This window comes from Gadus macrocephalus, chromosome 16 (genome assembly GCF_031168955.1).
Source record: "Gadus macrocephalus chromosome 16, ASM3116895v1".
Taxonomy (NCBI): domain Eukaryota; kingdom Metazoa; phylum Chordata; class Actinopteri; order Gadiformes; family Gadidae; genus Gadus; species Gadus macrocephalus.
The window spans coordinates 3,220,664-3,243,964 of NC_082397.1; the positions used below are offsets into that span (position 1 = coordinate 3,220,664).

Consider the following 23,301-nt stretch of genomic DNA (forward strand, 5'->3'; position numbering starts at 1 on the left):
CCGGCTGCGTGACCGTGACGCGCCGCGTACGGTTTCCATAAGAACGAATATTGTAATTCACGTAAATTGTGTTTACTGTAAATGACGTAGAAAACCTTCATACATCGAAAACGTTTGGGTTTAATTTTATTTCCCAATTTCCTAAATTTGATACAATCCCGTCAACCAATATGGTACAATAACGAAACACCTCCCTCTCCTCAAAGTGTGCTGTATAATTCTGTTATTCTGTTTTCTCAAATAGAGTCTCTGCGAAACCGAATCGAAAAGCGTCAACACAATTCGTGCGATTCCAGCGCGATGAATTGTGGGCACTCGTCGTGGTGCCCTGTCATCCCAACAACTTCTTTCCTCGTTCTCCTCCTTCTCTCCCTCCTCGTTTCATTCGCGATCGCATCCCAGTCGTAACGAGTCGCGGTCGCCGTACCCCCTCTCCCCCTCTCTCTTCCCCCCGTTTGGAAAGATGGCTGCCCCGGCGGCAGCGCCGAGCTCCGGTCCAGATCTATGCCCGAGCTTCGCGGTGGTCTGCGGCTTCATGGAGCGCTACGGACAGACCCTGGACCTGCCCGAGATCTCCTTCCCGCAGATGGAACGCTATCTCCGGGAGACGTCGACAGGTGAGGCCGTGGGAAGGGGGGCAAGGGAAAGTGGTCGAAAGCTGCGACACCTAAAACCAGAAGGAGAAGGGGGCCTTTTTTTTTTACCACCACCAGCATCATCCTCATCCTCATCCCCTCCTATTCTTCCTCTTCGCCAGGAGAGAGTGTGTGATGGTTATGTGGGCAGACATACACTGTCGGATATTTTCTATCTGACAGACTAGTCGATACTTCCACAGCGTGTGGAATATTGATCTTTGTAATTGTAAAGTTAGTGTGGAAGCCATGATGCAGTACTGCTGGGTGACCACACACACGCACACAGACACACTACACACACTCTCATGCACAGCATTCAGCTGACCACCACAGATACATGTTATAACACTTGTTTTATGTGTTGTAATTGTGTTTCATAATGTTGGTATTTTACCATTAAAGACATGCTGCATTTTATTTCCTGGGCAGAAGATGGGGTCTCTGTCAACGTTGCGCAGGCGCACTACCCATCTAATCTGTAAACTGAAAATTAGCCTGTCGGCTAACAAGCGCTTACTACACATTACACTCGTATTATTCCAAACATATTTTTATCACCACCTAAATCACATCGATATCCAGGGAAAGATTGGTCATGTGATATTTGCCGTACTTGTTACAAGTGTATTACATGGAATATTTGGCGTGTTGTTTTGTAATAGCAGGTAGCTCTGCTAGCTGGTTAGCAGTAGCTTCCCGGTCACATCATTTCTTAATTGAGATCAATGGAATACTTTAAATCAATGTATGATAAGCTACACATGTATACTGTAAATACACTTCATAACTTATTGCTTGGATGGTGTTCATTGGAATAAGGTTTCAGGAAAATGATACTGTATAATATCTATCTAACACAATAATATATGTCTTTATTTACCCCGAGGGAAAATGTTGTTCTGCAGTTGCATAACAAAGTAGGAATGGAGCAATGGAGTGCAAATATACAATATGATGGTTAAATAGAAGGGTAGTTGCAATAATCACATGTATAGCTAGACATGTGACTGGTATAGGTATCATACATCATCAACTAAATAACACTAGGGTGCCATTCCTAAAATCAAAGTCACAGTAACAGTAATGGCCATACATAAGAGGTCAATGATAATGTGCAAATTGGAATTAACAATGTCTAAATATAACAGAATAATGGTAAGGATCACAGAGATAAATGATGGCGGCAAATAGCCATATATATGTACAGAATCATTCCAAAATACAGGCACATTGATTATAGTTTGATTTAAATGTTCAGTGATAATGTCCATAATAACTTACGTAATGTCCCTGTTATAACACATTTCACATAATGTTGTCCTAATCAGGTAGTCCACTGAGCTAGAGTAATCCAGAGAGAAAGAGGAAGATGTAGGAAAATGTAATGAACAGTTCTAAAAGGTTGAAATCAATTGGTTGTATCCAAAGCATGAAATCAAGGGGATACTTGCATGATTAATACACGTACATGTTATGATATATGTTAAAAAAATATATAAGGTTTCAGGAGAACCATGGTGCAATATCATCATCACAGTATTGCTACTGAAATCAACGGTATACCTTCCATGCATTAAAAACTCCATGTATGCTAATGCCCTTTTTATGAATGTACCTTGATGGAAGGTGTTAATTAAGCAATTTAAACTCAATGCACACTTTCAATTTTTTTTTTTTTTTTGCTGTTGGGCTATTGTATAATTAAATTCTGACATTTGCAGATCTGAAAAGCATGTTGTAATTTGAACTTACTCTTTTCGGTATATTTCCTAATTTCTTACAATTAATCGGTTAAAATAGTTTAAAATAAATAATTTATTCTATAATTCAATTTCAATTCAATTTCAATTCAATCCAATTTCATTAAAGAATACAAAAAAAACAATATAAACAACATGAATGGTTTGTCAACACGAGGCTGAAGAATGATTTCATATTTTGATCTATTTTCAGTTCCCCAGCCCTTGGTCGATCTTCATGTTAAGCTCCTCAGAAAGCTGGGCAAGTCAGTCACATCAGACCGCTGGGAGAAATACTTGGCCAAGGTGAGTGTGTTTATATGTGTGTTTAACATTGAGTTTTGGACGAGTGTACATGTTGAACAACATTGTGTGTTAATTAATGAAGGTAGGGGGTTTGAAAGGGGTCAAATACAGAGATCAGAAACAAGCAAACGTAGCTATCTAGCCCACAACATTTTCCCAAGTGACTTACAATGAATTTGTTTTTAGAGGCCTTTCATTAATTAGCAAGTAGATTAGAACTCCTTGCTCATGGAGAGTGTGGAGTGGACAGTGGTGTTCGAAACCAGAACTTTTGACCTGTGAAAGGTAGACTGACTGACTGGTTTACTGGCTATCTTTCTGTCGTGTGCCCAGGTGTGCCAGGAGCTGAACAGCAGCTGGGCCTGGGAGCTGGAGCAGAACCGCTACATGCAGATGTCCATGGAGAGCAAGTCTACCATCCTCAAGGTACCGCACACCTTCTCCCCTCTGCTCCACACCTCCTCGACACCTACACCAGCTCTACACCTTCCCTCTCCTCTAGACCTTCTCTACATCGACACCTCCTTTACACCTTCTCTGTTCCCTACACCTCCTCTACACCCACACCTCCTCTCAACCTCTTCTCTCATCTCTGCTACACCTTCCCTCCTCTCTGCACCTCCCCTCTCCTTATTTCCCCGATAACAGAGAGTGACAGTACTCATTAGTACCTGTCTGTTGTTGTGTATTCATTTCTCCCCCAGTACCTTTGCGAGTGTCAGTTCGACGACAACCTGAAGTTCAAGGCGGTGGTGAACGACGAGGAGCCGGAGAAGATGCGGCTGCAGCCGATTGGGCGCGACTGGCAGGGCCTGCTGTACTGGCTGCAGCTGGACCCCGAGCAGAACATCCGGCTGTACACCGAGGAGCAGGACGACCTGGACGGCTCCAGCTGGAGGTGCATCGTCAGGTGCGCCACTTCCTCTCCCACTTCCTGTTTGAGTCTTTCATTAAATAATAATGGCACATAACAATAATGCTACCAGTTCTACTATCACTAGATAAATAATTTAAGAATTCCAAATAGTCACATTTAATGGGGCAACTTTAGGCTTTGGATTTTTTGGACTTTTTTCATCTAACATCCTTGTACAGTTGTTTTTATATCTGTTTTCCTTAATTGCACCAATATAACGTAAAAGCTGATAGCTGAAAATTTGCCACTTTCTGAGTTTTTTCCTTTCCGTTCCATTCTATTGTGTTTCATTCTTTGGAGCATTGTCATCCACTGCAGCTCGATGTATTTAAAGCTGTAGTTTGTTATGGTCTAATATTGGTTCGTAGTGAACCTGAGCTTGCCACTGAGCCCCAATCAGGGTTTCCCACAGCTGTTTTAAGGCCAGGCGCAGCATCTCTACAAGCAAATGAACTTTTCAAAATATACAACAATGTCTGTTCATGTCAGCATCTGCATTCTATTTAAAATAAGATTTTGGCTTCTATAAGATATACTATAATATAGGCTAATATATTATACCGTTATGAGTATAATAATCGATGACATCAAACAGTGGTCAGGCTCTGTGGAGAAGGGGTGTTCCGTTCTGTCTGATTATGCACAGTATTCACATCCGGTCATGATAAACCCCCGTCGATAAAGAGAATGTGGCAGGGTCCGACACCCAGACGTTGTGTGTGAATGATGTGTTTCAGCATATAGAACAAATGCTCCACCTTTGAATTTAGCAGACCAGCAAAAATGCACTGCCGGCAGTGAATAATGTTCACCAGTGCGAGTGGGTGTGTGCGGGTAATCACTGCATGTTGCGCTTTGTGTACGCTAATGTCCTTACAGCACAGGGCAAACTTAGCGGTCCAAGTCACCGTGTGTTTAGCGGTAGAACTGCTTGACATACCAGGGACTGCCTCTCTTGTTTCCTTACTCGAACGAATACGTTTTCAGTTAACACCGCTACACTCGGACTGTGGGTTGTCCCATTCGTTACCTGCTTAAAGATGCAGTGTGTGTGAGGTAGTGAGGTTTTCATTTCAAGTTGCCTAAAGCAGCCTCTAAAACCTGTATAATAAGGTTATTGCAATGCACATGTTTCTCTTTTATGTTAAACCCACGATTATTATACCACCGAGGACCCTACGCTATAGCTTGCCATTTTCTCGTAGTATTTACCCTTCCACTAAACCTTTTTTTCTTTTTTTTTTACATGCTCCAGAAATCGTACCGACCTAGCCGAGGCGTTAGACCTGCTGAAGTCCCAGATAGACCCCAACCACAACAAGACCAAGACCGAGGAAGGTTCAGCCAGCGGCAATCCAGAGGGAGAGGAGAAGACGGGGACAGGTGAGAGCCGGGGTGCTGAATGGACAGAGAGAAGAGGGACGGGTGTACATTGTCATTGTTGAGAATGTGAATCCTTTTGTGGAGGTCCTCTGTAAGCTAACAGCTCTGTAATGATTGTGGTCGACTGTGGTCCCCTTTAATGTCCAGCTTTACACCAGTGTTTCCCAACCTCTCGTAAGGTCTCGTAAGGTCTCGTAAGGTCCTGTGAATACATTCATTGTGCCCTGATGATTCGTAGCAATGAGGAGTCAATCACGAATCAATCAGTCATTGTGGTACAATGCACGTATGTTCACTGGGACATTGATAGGACAACCATATGTTAGTTAAAGTGATGCATTTTGGGAAGCGGATGCACACACATTTAACAGAATAAGGAGCAACACATTTCAGACCTAAAGATGGGAGCAAAAGCAGACTGGGATGATAACCAATGTGTCTGATTCTGAGGCGGGAGACTCTGAGCTCAGACAGGCATTCTCATTTTAAATCAATAATGCATGTGTGTTTCAGGAGAAGATGCAGATCATCTGAAGAAGGAAGGGGATTCTGGGGACCATCTAGCGAACACAAACCTGTCTGAACCTCCTAAAGCCACAGACGAGAAACCAAACGAAACCGCAGACTTGAAGACGGAGGAGCCTTTACAGCCAGGTAACATGTCAGCTGGTTCTGTTGGAGTCAGTGCTGCTGCTGATCTTGATCATTGGTTAGATCAAAAGATTTCCTGCATCTAAAAAGTAGTTGATTTCCTTCTATGACCTTTCATCTTCTGTGATCAGCCGTGAAGCAAGAAGAGGCGGGGCTTGTCAAACAGGAAGCGGCGGGGCTCGTCAAACAGGAAGAGATGGAGGTTGACCTGAAAGCGCAGCCGTCTGACCTCCCGGCAGACAGGAAGTCGCCGGCGTCATGTCTCGTCATCGACAACCGCGTGAGCACCATCACCGCCATCATCAAACCCGAAAGCAGAGACCTGGATGTCCCCAGCGTCACCCCTAGCAACGCTGTGTCCGTTGTCATGGCGCCCGCGTCCGTCATCACCAAACAGGAAGTGAACAGGGAGGAGGAGGCGGAGCGCGCCGTGGTGAGGAGCAGCCAGCAGGCCAAGATACCACTGAAGAAGAGAGAGCTGAAGCTCGCCGAGGCTTTCCAAGACAACCGCAACCACCTGAACAACAACAACAAGGGCAGCAGCATCATCGTGTGTAACCCTTCCGTCATCCAGAGCAAGGACGGCGTCCAGGCGGCCGAGGGGAAGCTGGCAAACTCTTTAGTGCCCCACGCCACCTCGGAGGAGAACGCCCCCCAGCCCGAACTGACCAACGGGAAGGCGGCGCTCCTCCCCGTCCCCCCGCCGCTGCCCCATAAAGAGGGCGGGCAGAACGGGGTCATCGGGGTCATCGGTCAGGTGGGGGTCATAGGCCACGTGGGGGTGATCCGTAGCCCCATGGAGCGGCCCCGCGGGCCAGGGGCGGAGCCGCAGGAGCGCAACGGGCCGGGGGAGGAGGGGGCGGAGGGCCGGAGGAGGCCGGAGGACGTGGGGCGGTGGGAGGAGGAGGAGGAGGAGAAGGAGAGGGAGGGGAACAGGCAGTCCGTGCTGGTGAGGAAGCGGTCCGTGGACGTCGAGGCGGAAGCGCACGCCGACGCGGAAGCGCCGCGAGCCCCTTCCCCGCCGCCACCCGCGACCCCCTCGCCACCGCTCCCCGTCGCAGGAGCCGTCCCGAGGGAGACGGGGGCGCAGGGGGAGGAGCCCCAGAAGACCCCTCCGACGGAGGGGGAGAGAGCGGCGAAGGAGGAGCAGGAAGCGGCCGAACCCGAGAAGGAGCCTCCGGTGAAAACGGCCGAGCCGGCCGACCCGGAACCCGAGGCCGCCGCGGCGCAGCCGGCGCCCGGCGGCGACGCGGCGGACGCCCAGGGGAGGGAGAGGCCGGCCGGGCCGGACACGCAGGCGAAGCCGGGGCCCCTGGAGGTGGCCTCCTCGGAGCTCCAGAAGGAGGGCATCCGGCTGAAGATCAAGATCCCCCCCCACAAGAGGAGCAAGAAGAAAGGCAGGGAGGAGAAGGAGAGGGAGGCGGAGCACGAGGCCCTGGAGGAGGACGGGAGGTCCCTCCGGAGGTCGGCCAGGATCTGCAGGTACAGCAGTGTGTGTGTGTGTGTGTGTGTGTGTGTGTGTGTGTGTGTGTGTGTGTGTGTGTGTGTGTGTGTGTGTGTGTGTGAGTGTGAGTGGGTGTGGGTTTGTGTGTGTATATGTTTTTTTTTTTTTTTGTGATGTGTGTGTGTGTGTGTGTGTGTCTGGATGGATTTGACGTTATAAAGTTTAACATTCCTTATTTTCCATTGATTATTTGGTGGAATTCATTACAGCTGTGGTATTTACTATTTGACTACATTTTATGTCTTGCTCTTCTCGCGTCACCCCTGGACACAACTGACTTTCTCAAGAGTGCTTGAGTGACAGACTCAAACTTTGAGTCAGTTTTATCATTCCAGTTTGAGTGTTTCGTTAGGTCAGCTTTGAATCTGTTTCATTAAGTCAGTTTTAGTTTGCCTCATTGAGTCAGTTTGAGTGTCTCATTGAGTCAGTTTGAGTGTCTCATTGAGTCAGTTTGAGTGTCTCATTGAGTCAGTTTGAGTGTCTCATTGAGTCAGTTTGAGTGTCTCATTGAGTCAGTTTGAGTGTCTCATTGAGTCAGTTTGAGTGTCTCATTGAGTCAGTTTCAGTCTATTTCATTAAGTCAGTTTAAGTCTTGTTTCATCCCATCTCCATTAACCCTCCCCCCTCCCACCTTCTCTCTACAAGATCCTCTGCTTTGCCGATATGCAGGCCCAGTTCTAAGGTCGCTGAAAGCCAGGACAAGAGCGGGCAGAAGACGGGGTCCAAGGACGGCGAAGAAGAGGAGGAGGAGGAGGAAGAAGAGCAGGAGGAAGAGGAGGGGCAGAAGCCTGCAGTGAAGAAAGACCAAAAAACAGACCCCAACTGGCTGGGCAGGAAACCCAAGGTGGACAAGAGAGAGAGAGAGAGAGAGAGAGAGAGAGAGAGAGAGAGAGAGAGTCTCTGTGTGTGTGTGTGTGTGTGTGTGTGTGTGTGTGTGTGTGTGTGTGTGTGTGTCTGGATATATACAAACAAATAAATTCCAGCGTGATTACTTCTGTTTTATTTGGTCTCCTGTTTGTTTTTTCCTGTTGTGTTGTTACTTCCTGTTGTGTTGTTACTTCCTGCCCTTTGGTCACCACCGGTTGTGACGTAACCCTAACTTGGTTTGTTGTCACTTCCTGTTGCGTTGTCAGGGTAAGCGCAGACATCGGCGCCCCCGCTGGTCGACGCCGCGCTCCAAACGACGGAGACTGGCAGAGGAGGGGGAGGGGGGGGAGAGGGGGAAGGGCCAGAAGGGGGAGGAGAGTGAAGGGGGGCGGGACTCCGGGGACTCCAGCGAATCGGAGGAGCTCCCCATGGAAGACGCATGCAGCCAATGTGGGCTGCCCAACCACCCGGAACTGGTGAGTGAGATTGAGATCTGCACACAATATACTAGGGATCGACCGATACCGATTTTTTAGGGCCGATACGATACCGATATTTTTTCATCAGCCTTAGCCGATACGCCGATACCGATTTTCTTGAGCCGTTTTTTTTTTTTTTTTTTTAAAGGAACATTTATTGAACTTCAATATAAAAAACAATATTTAACAAATAGTAAAAACAGGTGAAGTAGAACAAGTAAGAACAAGTAGATGAACAATATTTAACAAATATTAAAAACAGGTGAGGTAGAACAAGTAAAAAAAAAAATAAAATAAAAAATCTGCGAAAATCAGCCGCGTATCGGCCGATACCGATAAACGTAAAAACCGCGAATATCGGCCGATATTATCGGCCGACCGATATATCGGTCGATCCCTACAATATACATGCATGGATATATCTAGAGAGGGAGAGAGACGTGGGGAGAGGAGAAGACGTAGGGGGAAGGACATCACGGGCCCTATTCTAACGGTCTGAAACGCAAGTGAGAAGCGCCAAACGCAAGTAGCTTTGTGGGCGGTTCTATGGCGATGTTGCTATTATACCGGCGGATAAATGACTCTTGCGCCCGACGCAAATCTAAAAAGGGTTTCCCTGAAGGTAGCCGAATTACCGAATTACGTAGCTGTGGTTTGGACGTAACGTGCAATAAACCAATGAGAGTGCCAGCTCCCATCCCCTTTAAGAGCCATGAGCGCATTTGAATCTGAGTAGTTGATATTTTGTGTGTTTGCAGTCTCCGATGAGATAGATGCATGACCACAAACTTCATGTGGTCATGCATTTCAAACTTCATATGGCTCAGTTTATGGCCAAATTATATGGCCTAATTCACACATGGAATAGCGTTTTGTCCTCAAATAAATGTCGGCAAAGAAAACTTAGCACACATGATATGCGGTAACTGGTTCTATTTAATGATATACGCAATAGATTAACAAACATCGTCTCTTACCAGTATTGTATGCATTATCGCTATCGACTAGTTTTCCTAATATGCATGCGTCCCCCCGTTAACATACATTGCCATGGACCGTATTATGCGTTACGTGTTTAGTTTGCGTGTGTTTAAAACAGATGGATGCACACACGTGCACCCGCATTCATTAATTATTTTACACATACACACACACACGCCCGCACCAATTCATTCTTTTTAAAACTCACTCGCGGTGAAACAATGTTTTCTCACGATCAAGTACTCATCAATCCTAAAAGTTATGGGCTTGTCCACGATGTCTGTGTCAAGAAAATATGTGTTTGCTGTACGGTGTTCGCAGATGCATTGATTTAAAAGTACAACTTATTACCGCTGTATCCGCTGTTCTTTCCCAAATAATTGACCAAGAATGTGTGGCTAGGTAGATGAGAGAAGCAAAGTGTATGCGCGAGGTGCACAAGCAACATTATGCATGCGCCCTTAAAATAGCATCTGAACCACGCGCCGCTGACTTTGAACCAGGTATTTCCGGGTTTGTGGCGGAAATCGTTTTCTGAAACTGCAAAATAGCACCAGGGAACGTTTGCGCCAGAACACGCCTCCTCCTTTCGCTGACCCGCCCCTTGGGGCGCAAGATCATTCCCTAATTTAGCGCCGCCTGCCTGTGGAGGGGAAAGAACGCTGCGCGCCAGTTGCAAACTAGCAACGACACATGTGTAGAAAGTCAATTGCGCTGGATGCAAGATATGGATGCAAATATTTCTCCACTCAACCGTTTGCATGCATAACGTTTCAGCAAAACTGCAATGTACAAGTCTTTTATCATACATATTACCTCAGAAATTATAATTGTAGTTATGTGATTCCTATTGTATCTTAGTTTCTCTCGTGACCTTATTGACGAGATGAATGTAGTAAGATGTGCGTCTGTGTGATTGTGTGTGTCCGTCCAGATCCTCCTGTGCGACTCGTGTGACAATGGTTACCACACAGCGTGTCTGAGGCCCCCTCTCATGCTGATCCCAGACGGAGAGTGGTTCTGCCCCCCCTGCCAACACGTAAGCTCTGACTGTGTGTGTGTGTGTGTGTGTGTGTGTGTGTGTGTACGTGTGCATGCGCGTGGCGAGCGTCTAGGTATGTCGATGTGTAACCATATAGGCTGTTTTTCTCTGGTCTCTGATTGGCTGTGTGGGACTGTGTTTTAGAAGCTGCTATGTGAGCGACTCGAGGAGCAGCTACTGAACCTGGACAGCAATCTGAAGAAGAGAGAGAGAGCACTGAGGAGGTACACACATCGCACAGTCAGACACACACACACACACACACATGCGCAAACAACAACACCCGCTCACTCGCTAGAAAACAAAAATGTTCACACTTCTTCACAGATGTGGAGACTAAAGCACATAGACTGAATGGGCACAAGGTGATCACTAGCCGTGTAACATTCAGTGATGTATTCTGTCCCCTGTGGTGTCTCCGCTCACAGGAAGGAGAGGCTGGTCTACGTCGGGATCAGTGTGGAAAACATCATCCCAGTAAGATTCTCTCCCTCTGTTCCGCTGTTTCTCTGATCTCCTCTACTGAGTAGGGGTGTAGCACCAGAGGAGGTTAAAGTGTGTCCGTGCAGTGGATCATCGCCAGCGTCTGAAAGACTTCCTCTTTCGTCTGTTCAGGAGGGAGACGTGGAGCCGTCGGCAGAGAAATCAGAGAAGAAGAAAGACTCCAAGAAGAGCAGCAAGAACCTGGGTCGGAGGTCAACCAGGACCAGGAAGTGTATCAGCTACAGGTGGGCGGAGTTTAACCAGGAAGTCATCCTCTGTAGATGTGAGATGGATTGGTGTACGCTACAGCCAGTGTGGAGTTCTTTACCAGCCCAAAGAATAGATACAAGTGTTTCTAAACAGAAACCAAACTTTATTTACAATATTGTATTCTATTTTCTTCTGTGTGTGTGTTTGTGTGTGTGTGTGTGTGTGTGTGTGTCTGTGTCTGTGTCTGTGTGTGTGTGTGTTTGTGGTTGGGTGTGTCTGTGTGTGTGTGTGTGTCTGGTTGGCAGGTTCGATGACTTTGACGATGCCATCGACGAGGCTATCGAGGAGGACGTGGGAGACGTCTATGGTGGGGGTGAGATCTCCACACTAACCCCCCCAACACAATTTTTTACGTTTGCCAAACATCTTTTCTAATATAAGAAATAGAGCTGTCAAGCGATTAAAATATTTAATCGTGATTAATCGCATTAATGTCATAGTTAACTCGCGATTAGTCGCAAATAATTTTTCTATGCTAAATATCCCTTGATTTTTTTGTCCCATAATTCTTCTCATTTTAATGCTCTCATCAACATGGTGAAGTGCATCGGCTTGCCTTGTGCAAATGATTTTTTATCGATAACAACATTGGCGTATACTGATCAAAACAGGACGATACAAAAAAAGAGCCTATAGTGCAATTAAACGACTGCTTTGAACAAATGTCATTTGAACATAGCAGTCAGGCTACTGCTTCTTTGTTTTGAGCCAAAGAATTATTATTATTATTATTTTTTTTAATAAAATAATTACGTTAATCGCGCAATAAAATTTTTAACGCCGTTAAATTTGGTTTGCGTTAACGCCGTTAATAACGCGTTTAACTGACAGCTCTAATAAGAAAGTACTTCTTCTTGGACCCTTTGGTCAATTTTGGAAAATTACATCATGGTTGATGTTGCAGGCCATTATTTCTTTCTCTCGTATGGAGAAGTTCTCTCTCACATTAGAAAGAAGCGTTAAGGCTCCCCCTTCAAAGATTAAAAAGAGTACTAATGATAATAACAACTCAATGTCTTCTATTCTGCAGCGGGGGCGGTGCGGGGGAAAGACATCAACACCATCCTATCGGATGAGGGGAAGCAGGCCGAGCAGCCAATCAAAAGCCAGGCGCGCTTGGCCAGGAGCAGGAAGAGGCGGCGCCTCAACGACCTGGAGAGTGACAGCACGGCCGCCGAGAGCGAGGAGGAGTTCATGCTCAGTAACAGGTGACACTAGGGGCTGGGGAAGAACATCCATTCATCAAAGCACTGCAATTTATTTGTTCTCGATCCAATTTCGATTCAGATTTATTTTTTTTGGATTATTCCCATAAAAAACAAAAAAAGAAACATGCATCCAGCATGCTTCTTTTTTTGTTTTTTATGGGAATGATCTAGTTTTGCTAGTTAAAGCACAATGAAATGGTTAATTCATTTTGAAATGGTTAATTCTAAATAATGTATCGGTATTTTTTTGTCATCTGCACGTATTATTGAATCGATATCAAAGCAATTGGATCAATATCGAATCGATATCGAATCGAATCAAGACGTAAAGAATCAAATTGAATTGTAATACAATACAATTAAATTTGATTCTTTACGTCTTGATTCGATTCGATATCGATTTGAATCTAATCGAATTGAATTGTATTGTGAGGTACCTGGCGATACCCTGCCCTGGGTGACACACTTATACACACGTACACACACACATAGGCCTCCCGCGACCTGCCTGAACCCCAGTGCAGTCCGATCAGGACCCCGGGGGTTTCCTCACCTTCCTGTTCTTCCTCCCGCCAGCTCCGAGGAGGAGGAGTTTGCCGCCGAGGAGGACGAGGAGGGCGAGGACGACGAAGACGGGGGCAGCGACGCCGGGAGCGACGCCAGCGGCCGGCGGCCCAAGCGGGGGGCGCCGCGCACCACGGCCGGCCGGACGGCGAGGGGCCACAAGAGGAAGACCCAGAAGCACCGCGCCAAGAGGCCGCGCCGCCGGAGACCCCGCTCGTCTGAGGAGGAGGAGGGGGAGACGGAGGAGGAGATGGGTGAGTCAGGAGGGGGAGGAGGGGGGGGTGGGTGAGTCCCAAGAGGGAGGAGGAGGAGGAGGAGAAGGGGGAGACGGAGGAGGAGATGGGTGAGTCAGGAGGGGGAGGAGGAGGAGGGGGAGACGGAGGAGGAGATGGGTGAGTCAGGAGGGGGAGGAGGAGGAGGGGGAGACGGAGGAGGAGATGGGTGAGTCCCAAGGGGGAGGAGGGGGAGGAGGAGGAGGGGATGGGTGAGTCACAAGGGGGAGACGGCGGAGGAGATGGGTGAGTCCCAAGAGGGAGAAGGAGGAGGAGGAGGAGGAGGAGGAGATGGGTGAGTCACAAGGGGGAGGAGGAGGAGATGGGTGAGTCACAAGGGGGAGGAGGAGGAGGGGGGGATGGGTGAGAACCAAGGGGGAGGAGGAGGAGGAGGGGGAGGAGGAGGAGGAGGACATGGCCATGGTGTGCCAGGAGGAGGAATAGGACGGATGAGACTGATGAGGAAACGGTTGTGTCAGAAGGGGGAGATGGATGAGTGTGGATGAGTGCGCCAAAAGCCAAATCAGGAGGGGAAGGGGGAGATGGGGGAGTCAAGAGGACGAGGAGGGAGAGACCGAAGAGGAGTTCAGCGAGTCAGAGGGGAGAGGGAAGAGAGGGAGGGTGGTCAGCATCAACTCAAGGGTTCACCCCTCCCACGACGTTCACGTGGAAAGCAGAGTTAGGTTGCGCACCACAATCGTTTCATCACACAAGCCCACGAAGCAGTACAGCGGTAACTCATCGCCTTCCATCTCTGGGTCTCTAGACTCTGATTGGTCCTCTGACATGAGTGACAGCGAGGCGGACCGAAAGAGGAAGGGCTTGAGGCGCGGCCAGCGGCAGCAGGTCAACTACCGCGAGACATCCGAGTCGTCGGACAACTCCGGGGCCTCGGCCAATAAGAGCAAGGAGAACAAGCCCCGCCTCAAGCCGCGCCGGCAGAGACTCTCCAGCGACTACAGTGACTGTGAGTTACCGTGACGACAATTATCGACAAAATAAAGCAAGGAGAATTGAAAAAGGGGGAACGTTTTAAATAATGTGTGACGTTCATGTGTCTCTCTCGCTCAATCTTTTTTTCCCCGCAACAGCATCGGCGTCCTCCCGAGGGTCCGATGAGGAGGACGACGCCGAAGGAGGAGGTGAGGAGAGAGGGGGCCCGCGGAGGCGTGGCGGAGGCAGGAAAAGGAGGCGAGGCGAGGAAGAGGAGCGGCCGAGGAAGAGCCGCCAGGGGTCGAAGAAGAGACGCGCCGACGCCGACGACGACGAAGAGGATAGGAGGAGGCGGCTGAAGAGGAGGAGGCTCGCGGCGGCAGCTGAGGAGGAGGAGCGTGAGAGGAGGAAGAGGAGGATGAAGAGGCGGAACCGAGAGGAGGAGGAGGAGGAGGTGGAGGAGGAGAAGATGGGGAGGGGCAGGCGGAGGGAGATTCTGTCCAAGAGGAGGCAGCAGCGCCTCGCTCAGATGCTGAAGAAACGTCGGCCGTCCACCGACGACGACTCCGACCGATCGGAGGACTCGCAGGATTCTGATTCGTCCTCCGAGGAGGACCGCCCCGTCCGCAAGAGGCTGAACCGCATCGACTCGGACGACGACGATGAAGAGGAGGACGACGACGACCGTGGAGACGAGGAAGAGAAGGAGGGGGACAAGGAGTCGAAGGACAAGAAGCCCTCGGAGAGAGAGTCTCGTGTCGCCGGGGGCGACGGTGAGCGTGGCGACGAGGATGACGCCGCCGATGAGGAAGACGGCGCACAGGAAAAGCCGCGCAGCCGCAGCTTGTCACCGACGGACAAACTCAGTACCTCCAGAGGCCTGGCGAAGCCTGGGCCCGGCAGTCCGACCTCACCCAGGGACAGTGCGGGGTCGGACAAGCTCAGCAGGCACAATGGCCCCTTACCTCCGGAGAAGGTGAAGGAGGAGGACGGCCAGACAGACTTGTCAAACTTTGTCCCGAACAGTCCGGCGTCGTGATGGTTGTGCTCGCGTTGAATACTGCGTCTTGTTTTTATTCTCTGTAACTGTCCTCATGCCTATCACCGACTACATCCTTTTAATACTGGATCACACAGAAACACACGTACACACTCTCTTGGAGACTCGTGTGTACCATTCAGACGTGAGATGCTGTTTTTATCCGACACGTGCCCCTCACTTTCTCATTCTCCCTCATCTCTCTTTCTCTATCCTTCTGTCTTTCTCTCATTTCAATCTCTGTCCCCACTCTCTCTCTCTCTCTTCCCTCCGTCTCTCTCTCTCTTCCCTCCGTCTCTCTCTCTCTTCCCTCCGTCTCTCTCCCTCTACCTCGCTCTCCAGTAGAGTGCGGTTCACTCACATGATCGTAAAATAACTGACACAACGTACTCTGACAAGCGTGTCGATCTGGAAAACGGAAGAAAAGTGGTTGAAGTCCAGAACGACACACAACGCATACACACCACAAACAACCATGCACAATACACACACGCGCACACACAAGCAACAGAAACACAGAGCCAAACCAACAGCCAGTGTCTTTATGTCTCCTGTATATTTATCTCAGCGTCGGCCCCAAGAACCGAATGCCCACAAAGAGTTAATGGTTCGATCCCTGACTCCTACAGGTGTGAGGAGAATACTAAAGAGGCAGCCCAACGTTCAACACACACTGCTGTAAAGCCCCCAACTAAAGGCTAAACATTTCAGACACATCTGGCTAGTAGCCGCTGAATGGCCGAGTCCTGTTGGTTTAGAAGAGTGTGCGAGGGAGAGAGGGGGGGGGGGGGGGGTTGGGGGGGTTTGAATGTCTACCAGTTGGCTACATTCCAAAACCCGAGTACATTGGTAAATAGTGTCTCAGCCTCCTTACCTTAATGAGAGTGTAACATGGCCTCTAGGTGTCGCTGTTGTTCCTTTGTATCCCATGATGCCGCCTTCTGCAGGTTAGACCAACAGTTGTTTGGGTTATTCTTTGTTTTTATGATTTCAAATACTCTAATCTAACACTAATGACTCCAGTTTTTTTTTTTTATTATTATTAGTTGTATACTCCTGACAATAACACACATTAATACAAAACTTGATATTTGAAGTGAGAAATCGCCATTTTTTTGTGGGTAAACACGAATGAACAACTCCTACATCCTGGGGCCATCAGAGTGAAGACTGGGGTCAAACAATCTGTGGAAGATCAATGTGATTGTGGGGACAACGTAGGTCTGGTAGGATCAGGCCACCCACATCGTCCAGGGCCTCCATAACCCTGTATATTCTTACCGGGACCGTGGTCGGTCCTCGTGTAAGCCTGTACATACTTATGGTCAGTCGCATTAGCCTGTATATATTTGGTCTGTGTGTCTGAGAGCCCTAGTTTGGACCCCATGAGGCGTATCTGTCCCTGGGCCCTGTGTCCCCATAAGCTTGTACAAACTTGGCATGTGTGTCCCAAGGCCCTTGGTCGGTCCCCATAAGGTTGTGTCGGTCCCCATAAGCCTGTACATACTTGGCCTGTATGATGTTTCTTGTACCATATTAGATGTTTCTGTTTCTTGTAAGATATAGTGTTCTATTTTCTATATGAAGGTGAGGAGGTTGGATGATGCTGTGATGTTTGGGTTAAAAGAGGGGTGGGAGGGGGGGGGGGGGGTCACTCGCTGTTCCACCCACCACTTCCGTCGTTTATTATGTTTCGTTTTTTTTTTGTTTGCTATGAGCGCCAGTGGCTTCTGGACGGCGCAACGTGTGTCTAAAATATAATGAACGGTGCCCATTCTTCATCCTCTTCTTTCGACGGTGACGACGGATTAACAGAAAGAAAAAGTTACAAACTTTTTTGATTTAAAAATAATAACATGGTAGCTTGTGTAATCTGAGGCTTCCTCGAACAGCGTGGACTCGAGGTTCGATTTTCTGATTGTTTTTTTTCACTTGGAAAATGTTCCTGTGTAATTCATAAAACAACATGCCTTTATCTTGATTTATTCAATTATGATTATTTTATGATTTGGTCCTCCCAGAGTGAAACAAAGATCTGTTTCTGAATTACACTAAAATTATGTCCTTATCTATTCCTACATAATTTGGATCTTTTACTTTTAGACTCGAGATGAAGCATTTCACACACACCGCAGAAATTATGCTTCAGAAACACATGTGTAGGCTATAGATTATGAGTGTGGACAATGTTAAATTGCAGGTGTAACATTCTTTAAAGTTCAGGCCCTGGGGTTATTTCATAAAGAATGAATTCTTGCCTTTCAGTTTTAAAATGGAAGTCTATAGCCAGAATGGCAAAGTGATTTGCTGTTTGATAAATGAGTGTCCAAGTTGAAATCCTCTAGTATAGATTATTTTACAATTACTACTTTAAAGAGGGGCATTTATTCAAAACCTTGGCATTATATCCAGTCTTCTTAACATTTGTATGGCATTATATACAGTCATGTGTTATGCTGAGTTTTACAGGACACAACACAAATATGTACCAGCGCCCTGGTTTTGGTAACAAGGTCTATTTGCATTTCATGTAATTCTAGTGAATCATAACATCATACAAACGGGAGTTAGTCTGATTTGTTAGGTTCTATAATTCAGTATTGAGTCCTCATCTCAGTGGATAGGAAACAGGGACCTTATTCTGTGGTCCTGAGTGAAATCGTACATTTTGGATCACATTTGAACCAGATTATGAGCCCATGAGGGGACTTGGATGAGGAATGGGCACAGCTGGGTGTGAATGCATCTGTCTTTGTTTTCCATGTTGTACTGTACCGTGTGTAGTATGGCTGTAACATAGATGTTTTCTAAGTTATTAAAAACCAACATCCCTGGCATCTCCTCTAAATGTGTGTTGTCTCACTTGTATTTTTTCCAGATGGTTTTCACTCATGAAAAACATTACTTATTCGAATTATATATATTGGGAATGAAGGTGTGAGCTCCAAGAAAAATACACAAAAGGAAAGGAATCACAGACAGTACAGAACAAAGAAAGATATTCATGTTTAAGCCAAGATAAAACATTGAAAACTCAAGTCCGCTGTTCCTCATCCAGGCGGGTGGGGGCAGCAACATATTCGCCTTCACCTCTTATTTCATCCTGTGGCGCTCTTTTGCGTCTTCTTCTACGGGGACGCGCCTCTGACGCACCTGCAACGATCTTCACCCCGAGCGGAACACGCGGGTTGTTGAACCAAACAATTCTTTCTGCCGAGTGACAACAAGACTACTCGGTACTTTAACAGCAAGGTTATTTAACTCTGCATCTCCCACGTTTAAACGGAGTCAAAGCAGATCGACCGACGCACCCACAGCGCACAGCCATTGCATTAAAGCGTCGCTGCACATTGTTGAGCTTTTCGGTTGCTAAATAGGTCACCACTTTTTGTTGATAGTCCGGTATCGTAAACTTCAACAACATGGTGGTGCTGAAAAGTGTTTCTCCTCCCACCGATGGAGTGAGACACGAGCAAGCCGAGACTAGTGCCATCCTAGATGGCAAGGGTTTGGGCTGTGGTACCCTCTACGTCGCGGAAACGTAAGTGTGAAGTTACAGTCGATCAGCTTGTCCAACTTCTGCTCTGACCGTATACGAGGATAAATGCTATGTTGTTGTGTTTGGTAGGCGTCTGTCATGGTTCGACGGAACCGGGATGGGCTTCTCTCTGGAGTACCCGACTATCGGGCTACATGCCATTTCCCGAGACCTGGGAACCTACCCGCAGGAACACCTGTACGTTATGGTGAATGCCAAGCTCAACGGTGAGTAGAAGGGACTTTTACACGGCCACACACAAATGCACTCTCCCTGCAATTGTTCATAATTGATAATCTAACGTTACCCCTGATGAAACAGTTGGTTAATAAGCAGAGATTCAATTCTAGTTTTTTGGGATAGTGTGTATCCCAAAAACACACTATGTGTGTGTACACACACACACAGTGTGTATCCCTAGTTTTTTTTTTTACACATTTAAACAATGTGTATCATTGTTTAAAGGTCCAGTGTGTATAATTGAGTGGTATGGACTGGAAATTAAATGGAAAATAACATTCATAAGTATGTTTTAATAAGTGTATAATCTCATGAAAATATGATTGTTTGTGTTTTCGTCACTTTAGTTTGAATTCTTTATATCTACATGGGAGAGTGGTCCAGATCGAACAAATGTCTGTAGTGTAGAGCGAACGCATTTTTAAGAAAATGTATTTGAGTTTCAGGAAGGAGTGTGGCGTAGGAGTGTTATAATGAACAATGTTGTTTATTAATTGCACCTCACCCAGTGGTGTTATACTGTGTATCAAAGAAGCACAACGCTGTCGCCCACCGCAGCGTTATACTAACGGTGTCCTAGAAGCCTACTTCTTCTTGGAACGGCTGCACAGACGGAGATCCACACAATATTGCAAAATTGAAATTCGGCTCAAGGATTTGTAATTATTTTATTGCGTGGGAAAGAACGGCAACAACAATCACTTTCATTGTCAAAGTACTAATAGCTTTACATTACTGGCTAAATAACTGCGTACAATTCATCTATCAAAGAACCTCATCAATTGACGCTCTGCCACGATGCTGTCGTAGACGATAACATCATTTCGGAAGTACTTACTGGCACCTTACGCAATAGAGGTCAATACAGGTAGACGTGGTCGTTGGAAAGGGAGAAGTGAGTAGAGGGTGTTCAGTTGGCTGCAATCTGCAACCTCACCGCTTGTGGCCACCTCAATTTTGCACACTGGCCCTTTAAGCTGATGGGCTCATGTTCTAAATTGGATGATCTTCGTCAGAGCCACCTTTTTTCAAGGAAGGCTAGTATCCTTATCCTCGTAAACATCTCGCACACAGATGAGAACGATGCAGAGATGAGAGAGAATGCTGAGGATGAAGAGGATGAAGACGCCAGTGATGATGATGATGGTGGTGCTGGTGATGATGAAGAGGGAGTGATCAGCGAGATCAGATTTGTGCCCAGCGACAAGGCAGCATGTGAGTACAAAAAGAAACGTGACAAAAGCAGCAGGAGACCAGCAATAAAAAAAAACGAATCTCAAGAGATAAAGACTGACGTGTGTGTGTGTGTTGCGCGTGTTTCTTCTGTGCAGTGGAGCCCATGTTCTCTGCGATGTGCGAGTGCCAGGCGTTGCACCCCGACCCAGATGATGAAGACTCTGAGAACGACTTTGAGGGAGAGGAGTACGACGTGGAAGAGGCTGGTGAGTCGCTCTCACTCACTCACTCACTCTGTTTTCTCTCTTATCACTTACCGACATGCTTTCCTCCACACAGTCCAAGTTGAATTGCATGGACCGCTATTGTCGTACTAGTTCTGTGGAACGCTGGAAATGTTGTGGTGAGATGCACTAAACGGCAGAAGGGCTAGCGAGTGTTTACAAAGGAGCTGTTAATGCTAGCTGTTATGGATGAGGTTTTAACGGTTGTTTCGGTCACTAACTCGATCTCTCTCACTTGTCTGTCGGTCTGTTCCCCGCCTGCTGCTCCGGGTTCCTTTTGTTAAGAAGCTGGTAAGATGTGTAACGACTCATATTTTTCAATAATTTATACTTTGCCTGCTTATTTGCTCTGAGAACCAATGGAGTCCTTGAGTATCAATAAGCCTCCCTCCTGTGATTAGTCCTGCCTAAATAACCCGTTTGAGATGATTCATCACAGCAGCAATCGTGCGTTTTCCAAAACATTAATTTTAAACGCACCTGAATCCCAGAGAAGTAATCACACTGTCATCCTCTCTCCATCTCTCTCTACCTTCCAACCTTCGCTCCTTCCACTCGACCTCACCCTGCGTATCCATATCCTTCCTCATCTCAATTCTCGCCTCATCCCCTCTCTCACTCCATCTTATTTCCTTCTCTCTTCATCCCTCTCCGTTCCCTACTGCTCTCCGTCTCGCCCGCCTCCAGAGCACGGTCGGGGCGACATCCCTTCCTTCTACACCTGTGAGGAGGGTCTCTCGTCGCTGAACTCTGAGGGCGAGGCCACCCTCAGCCGTCTGGAGGGCATGTTGGCCCGGTCCGTCGCCCAGCAGTTCCACATGGCCGGCGTACGGACCGACGGCGGTGACTTCGAGGGTATTTAAAGATGTATATATTTCTTTAGTATTGAACGTTTTGAAATTATTTTTATTCTTTGACGTTTGCGGTTTATCAGTGATTTGCTGTTGAATGGGGTTGGTATCGAATGGTGTGGTACCGCAGCAAGCATTGCATTAAAATATATGGTGTCGGTCATAACAACACTCCTGTGAGGGTGGTGTGTTGTGTGTCGGTTGGGACGGTTTGTGTGTTGTGTGTCGGTTGGGACGGTTTGTGTGTTGGAGTCTGGTGAGATGGTTTGTGTGTTGGTGTCTGGTGAGATGGTTTGTGTGTTGGAGTCTGGTCAGATGGTTTGTGTGTTGGAGTCTGGTGAGATGGTTTGTGTGTTGGTGTCTGGTGAGATGGTTTGTGTGTTGGTGTCTGGTCAGATGGTTTGTGTGTTGGTGTCTGGTGAGATGGTTTGTGTGTTGGTGTCTGGTCAGATGGTTTGTGTGTTGGTGTCTGGTCAGATGGTTTGTGTGTTGGTGTCTGGTGAGATGGTTTGTGTGTTGGTGTCTGGTCAGATGGTTTGTGTGTTGGTGTCTGGTCAGATGGTTTGTGTGTTGGTGTCTGGTCAGATGGTTTGTGTGTTGGTGTCTGGTGAGATGGTTTGTGTGTTGGAGTCTGGTCAGATGGTTTGTGTGTTGGTGTCTGGTCGTACGGTTTGTGTGGTCCATGTGTTGGTGTCTGGTCGTATGGTTCAAGGGGCTTTGTGGTCCTTGTAAGGTGGTTTGTATGTTCTTTCTATTTGTTGATGTTTTGGTTTGGGACGTTGTTGGCCATGTGTTTGTCGTCGGCTGGTTTACGCTCGGCGTGTGTTTCAGATGGGATGGATGTGGAGGGAGGATCCGCTGAGGCCGGACAGTTTGAAGATGCAGATGCGGACGTGGATCACTGGTAAGCCACTAGCTACCTCTAGCTACTTTTAAGACTGTTAGAATATCCCAACAAATAATAAGATGATCTTTTATCAAGACCAGTCGCCCACTTGCGTACATTTGGGTGATGACCCTAAACTATAATAGGAAAAAGGTTTCATCATTTAAACGACTAAAGTTAAGCTTTGATCAGCAAGAGGCACAACACTAATTGGGGATCAATCAACCAGCTTGCTTAGTACATTAGCCAGCTGGGGTGGCACCGCTTGGTAGATCACTACCAAAATGGTGTTTGTGTACAATCGACGGTCACGGCTTGCGTTCTGTCGTTCTGTTGTCCCTCTCTAGATGGCGTTCTACTGGTGCAGCACTCGGGGTTGATGTTGCATTTTAGGTAAGGACGATTAAAAGACGGCAATCCCCCCCCCCCCCCCCCCCCCCGGTGTCACAGCACTTCCTGGTCTCCCGTCCTGTCTCCCAACCTCAAAGAATGAAGCGGCACTCTTTTTCGTCAACTCGATAGACTAACATCGGCTCTTATCTAGATTATCTAGCACACAAAGTGACCTCCAGTGTTGGAGAGCTTGTGTCACGCTTATTTGTTTCTTGACATGGCGTATTTATCTACCCTGAAAACAAAACAGCCTTACATATCGTATGTTTTATATTAAACACGCGGGATCTTGTATTGTATTCGTTTCCAGCTCTTACTGTCACAAGTGCATCCAAGTTCAGGATTGCAGAGTCTCGACCTGTTATGATCTGCTGGACTATTGAGACGTGACTGTAGACTAGTTCCATTCCAGTAGGCGTCTGTAATGTATTGAGATGCAGCCTCTGATGTAGTTGTATCTTATTTTTGGTCTTTTAGTGTGTTTTGTACCTTTAGACCAACTTTATATGTCATTGTCCCTGAGAAGAACAGCCGTCTTTGTATAAAAACTTAATAAATAATTTTTCTACAAAAAGTTCACAATTTTTACATTGAGCACTTCTGTAATTTCACTTTGTTACCTGTTTAAATGTATTAAGTGATTTAATTAAACGGAGGT

General features: G+C 47.2%; 2 protein-coding genes across 5 annotated transcripts; both read left to right on the forward strand.

Annotated features, from left to right (window-relative positions):
- The first annotated feature begins 90 nt into the window (after positions 1-90).
- On the forward strand, positions 91-18,123 carry rsf1a (remodeling and spacing factor 1a). 2 transcript variants are annotated; one of them, XM_060076444.1, is made up of 18 exons: positions 91-617; positions 2,592-2,683; positions 3,017-3,109; positions 3,388-3,593; positions 4,855-4,982; positions 5,496-5,636; positions 5,765-7,115; positions 7,783-7,981; positions 8,271-8,480; positions 10,399-10,503; positions 10,651-10,730; positions 10,935-10,983; positions 11,122-11,234; positions 11,505-11,572; positions 12,290-12,467; positions 13,044-13,285; positions 14,070-14,270; positions 14,395-18,123. In XM_060076444.1, the coding sequence occupies exons 1-18, from the start codon at positions 464-466 to the stop codon at positions 15,273-15,275; spliced, it is 4,491 nt and encodes a 1,496-aa protein (XP_059932427.1). In that variant the 5' UTR covers positions 91-463; the 3' UTR covers positions 15,276-18,123. The 2 variants fall into 2 exon arrangements, with proteins under 2 accessions (XP_059932427.1, XP_059932428.1); XM_060076445.1 differs by having other exon boundaries at positions 7,807-7,981.
- Positions 18,124-18,391: 268 nt separating this feature from the next.
- clns1a (chloride channel, nucleotide-sensitive, 1A) lies at positions 18,392-23,225 on the forward strand. 3 transcript variants are annotated; one of them, XM_060076480.1, is made up of 8 exons: positions 18,392-18,816; positions 18,904-19,040; positions 20,128-20,268; positions 20,385-20,503; positions 21,206-21,368; positions 22,196-22,268; positions 22,598-22,643; positions 23,139-23,225. In XM_060076480.1, coding segments are annotated over exons 1-7 (753 nt in total). In that variant the 5' UTR covers positions 18,392-18,697; the 3' UTR covers positions 22,599-22,643; positions 23,139-23,225. The 3 variants fall into 3 exon arrangements, with proteins under 3 accessions (XP_059932463.1, XP_059932462.1, XP_059932461.1); XM_060076479.1 differs by having other exon boundaries at positions 22,598-23,225; XM_060076478.1 differs by lacking the exons at positions 22,598-22,643; positions 23,139-23,225 and having other exon boundaries at positions 22,196-22,272.
- Positions 23,226-23,301: the final 76 nt, after the last annotated feature.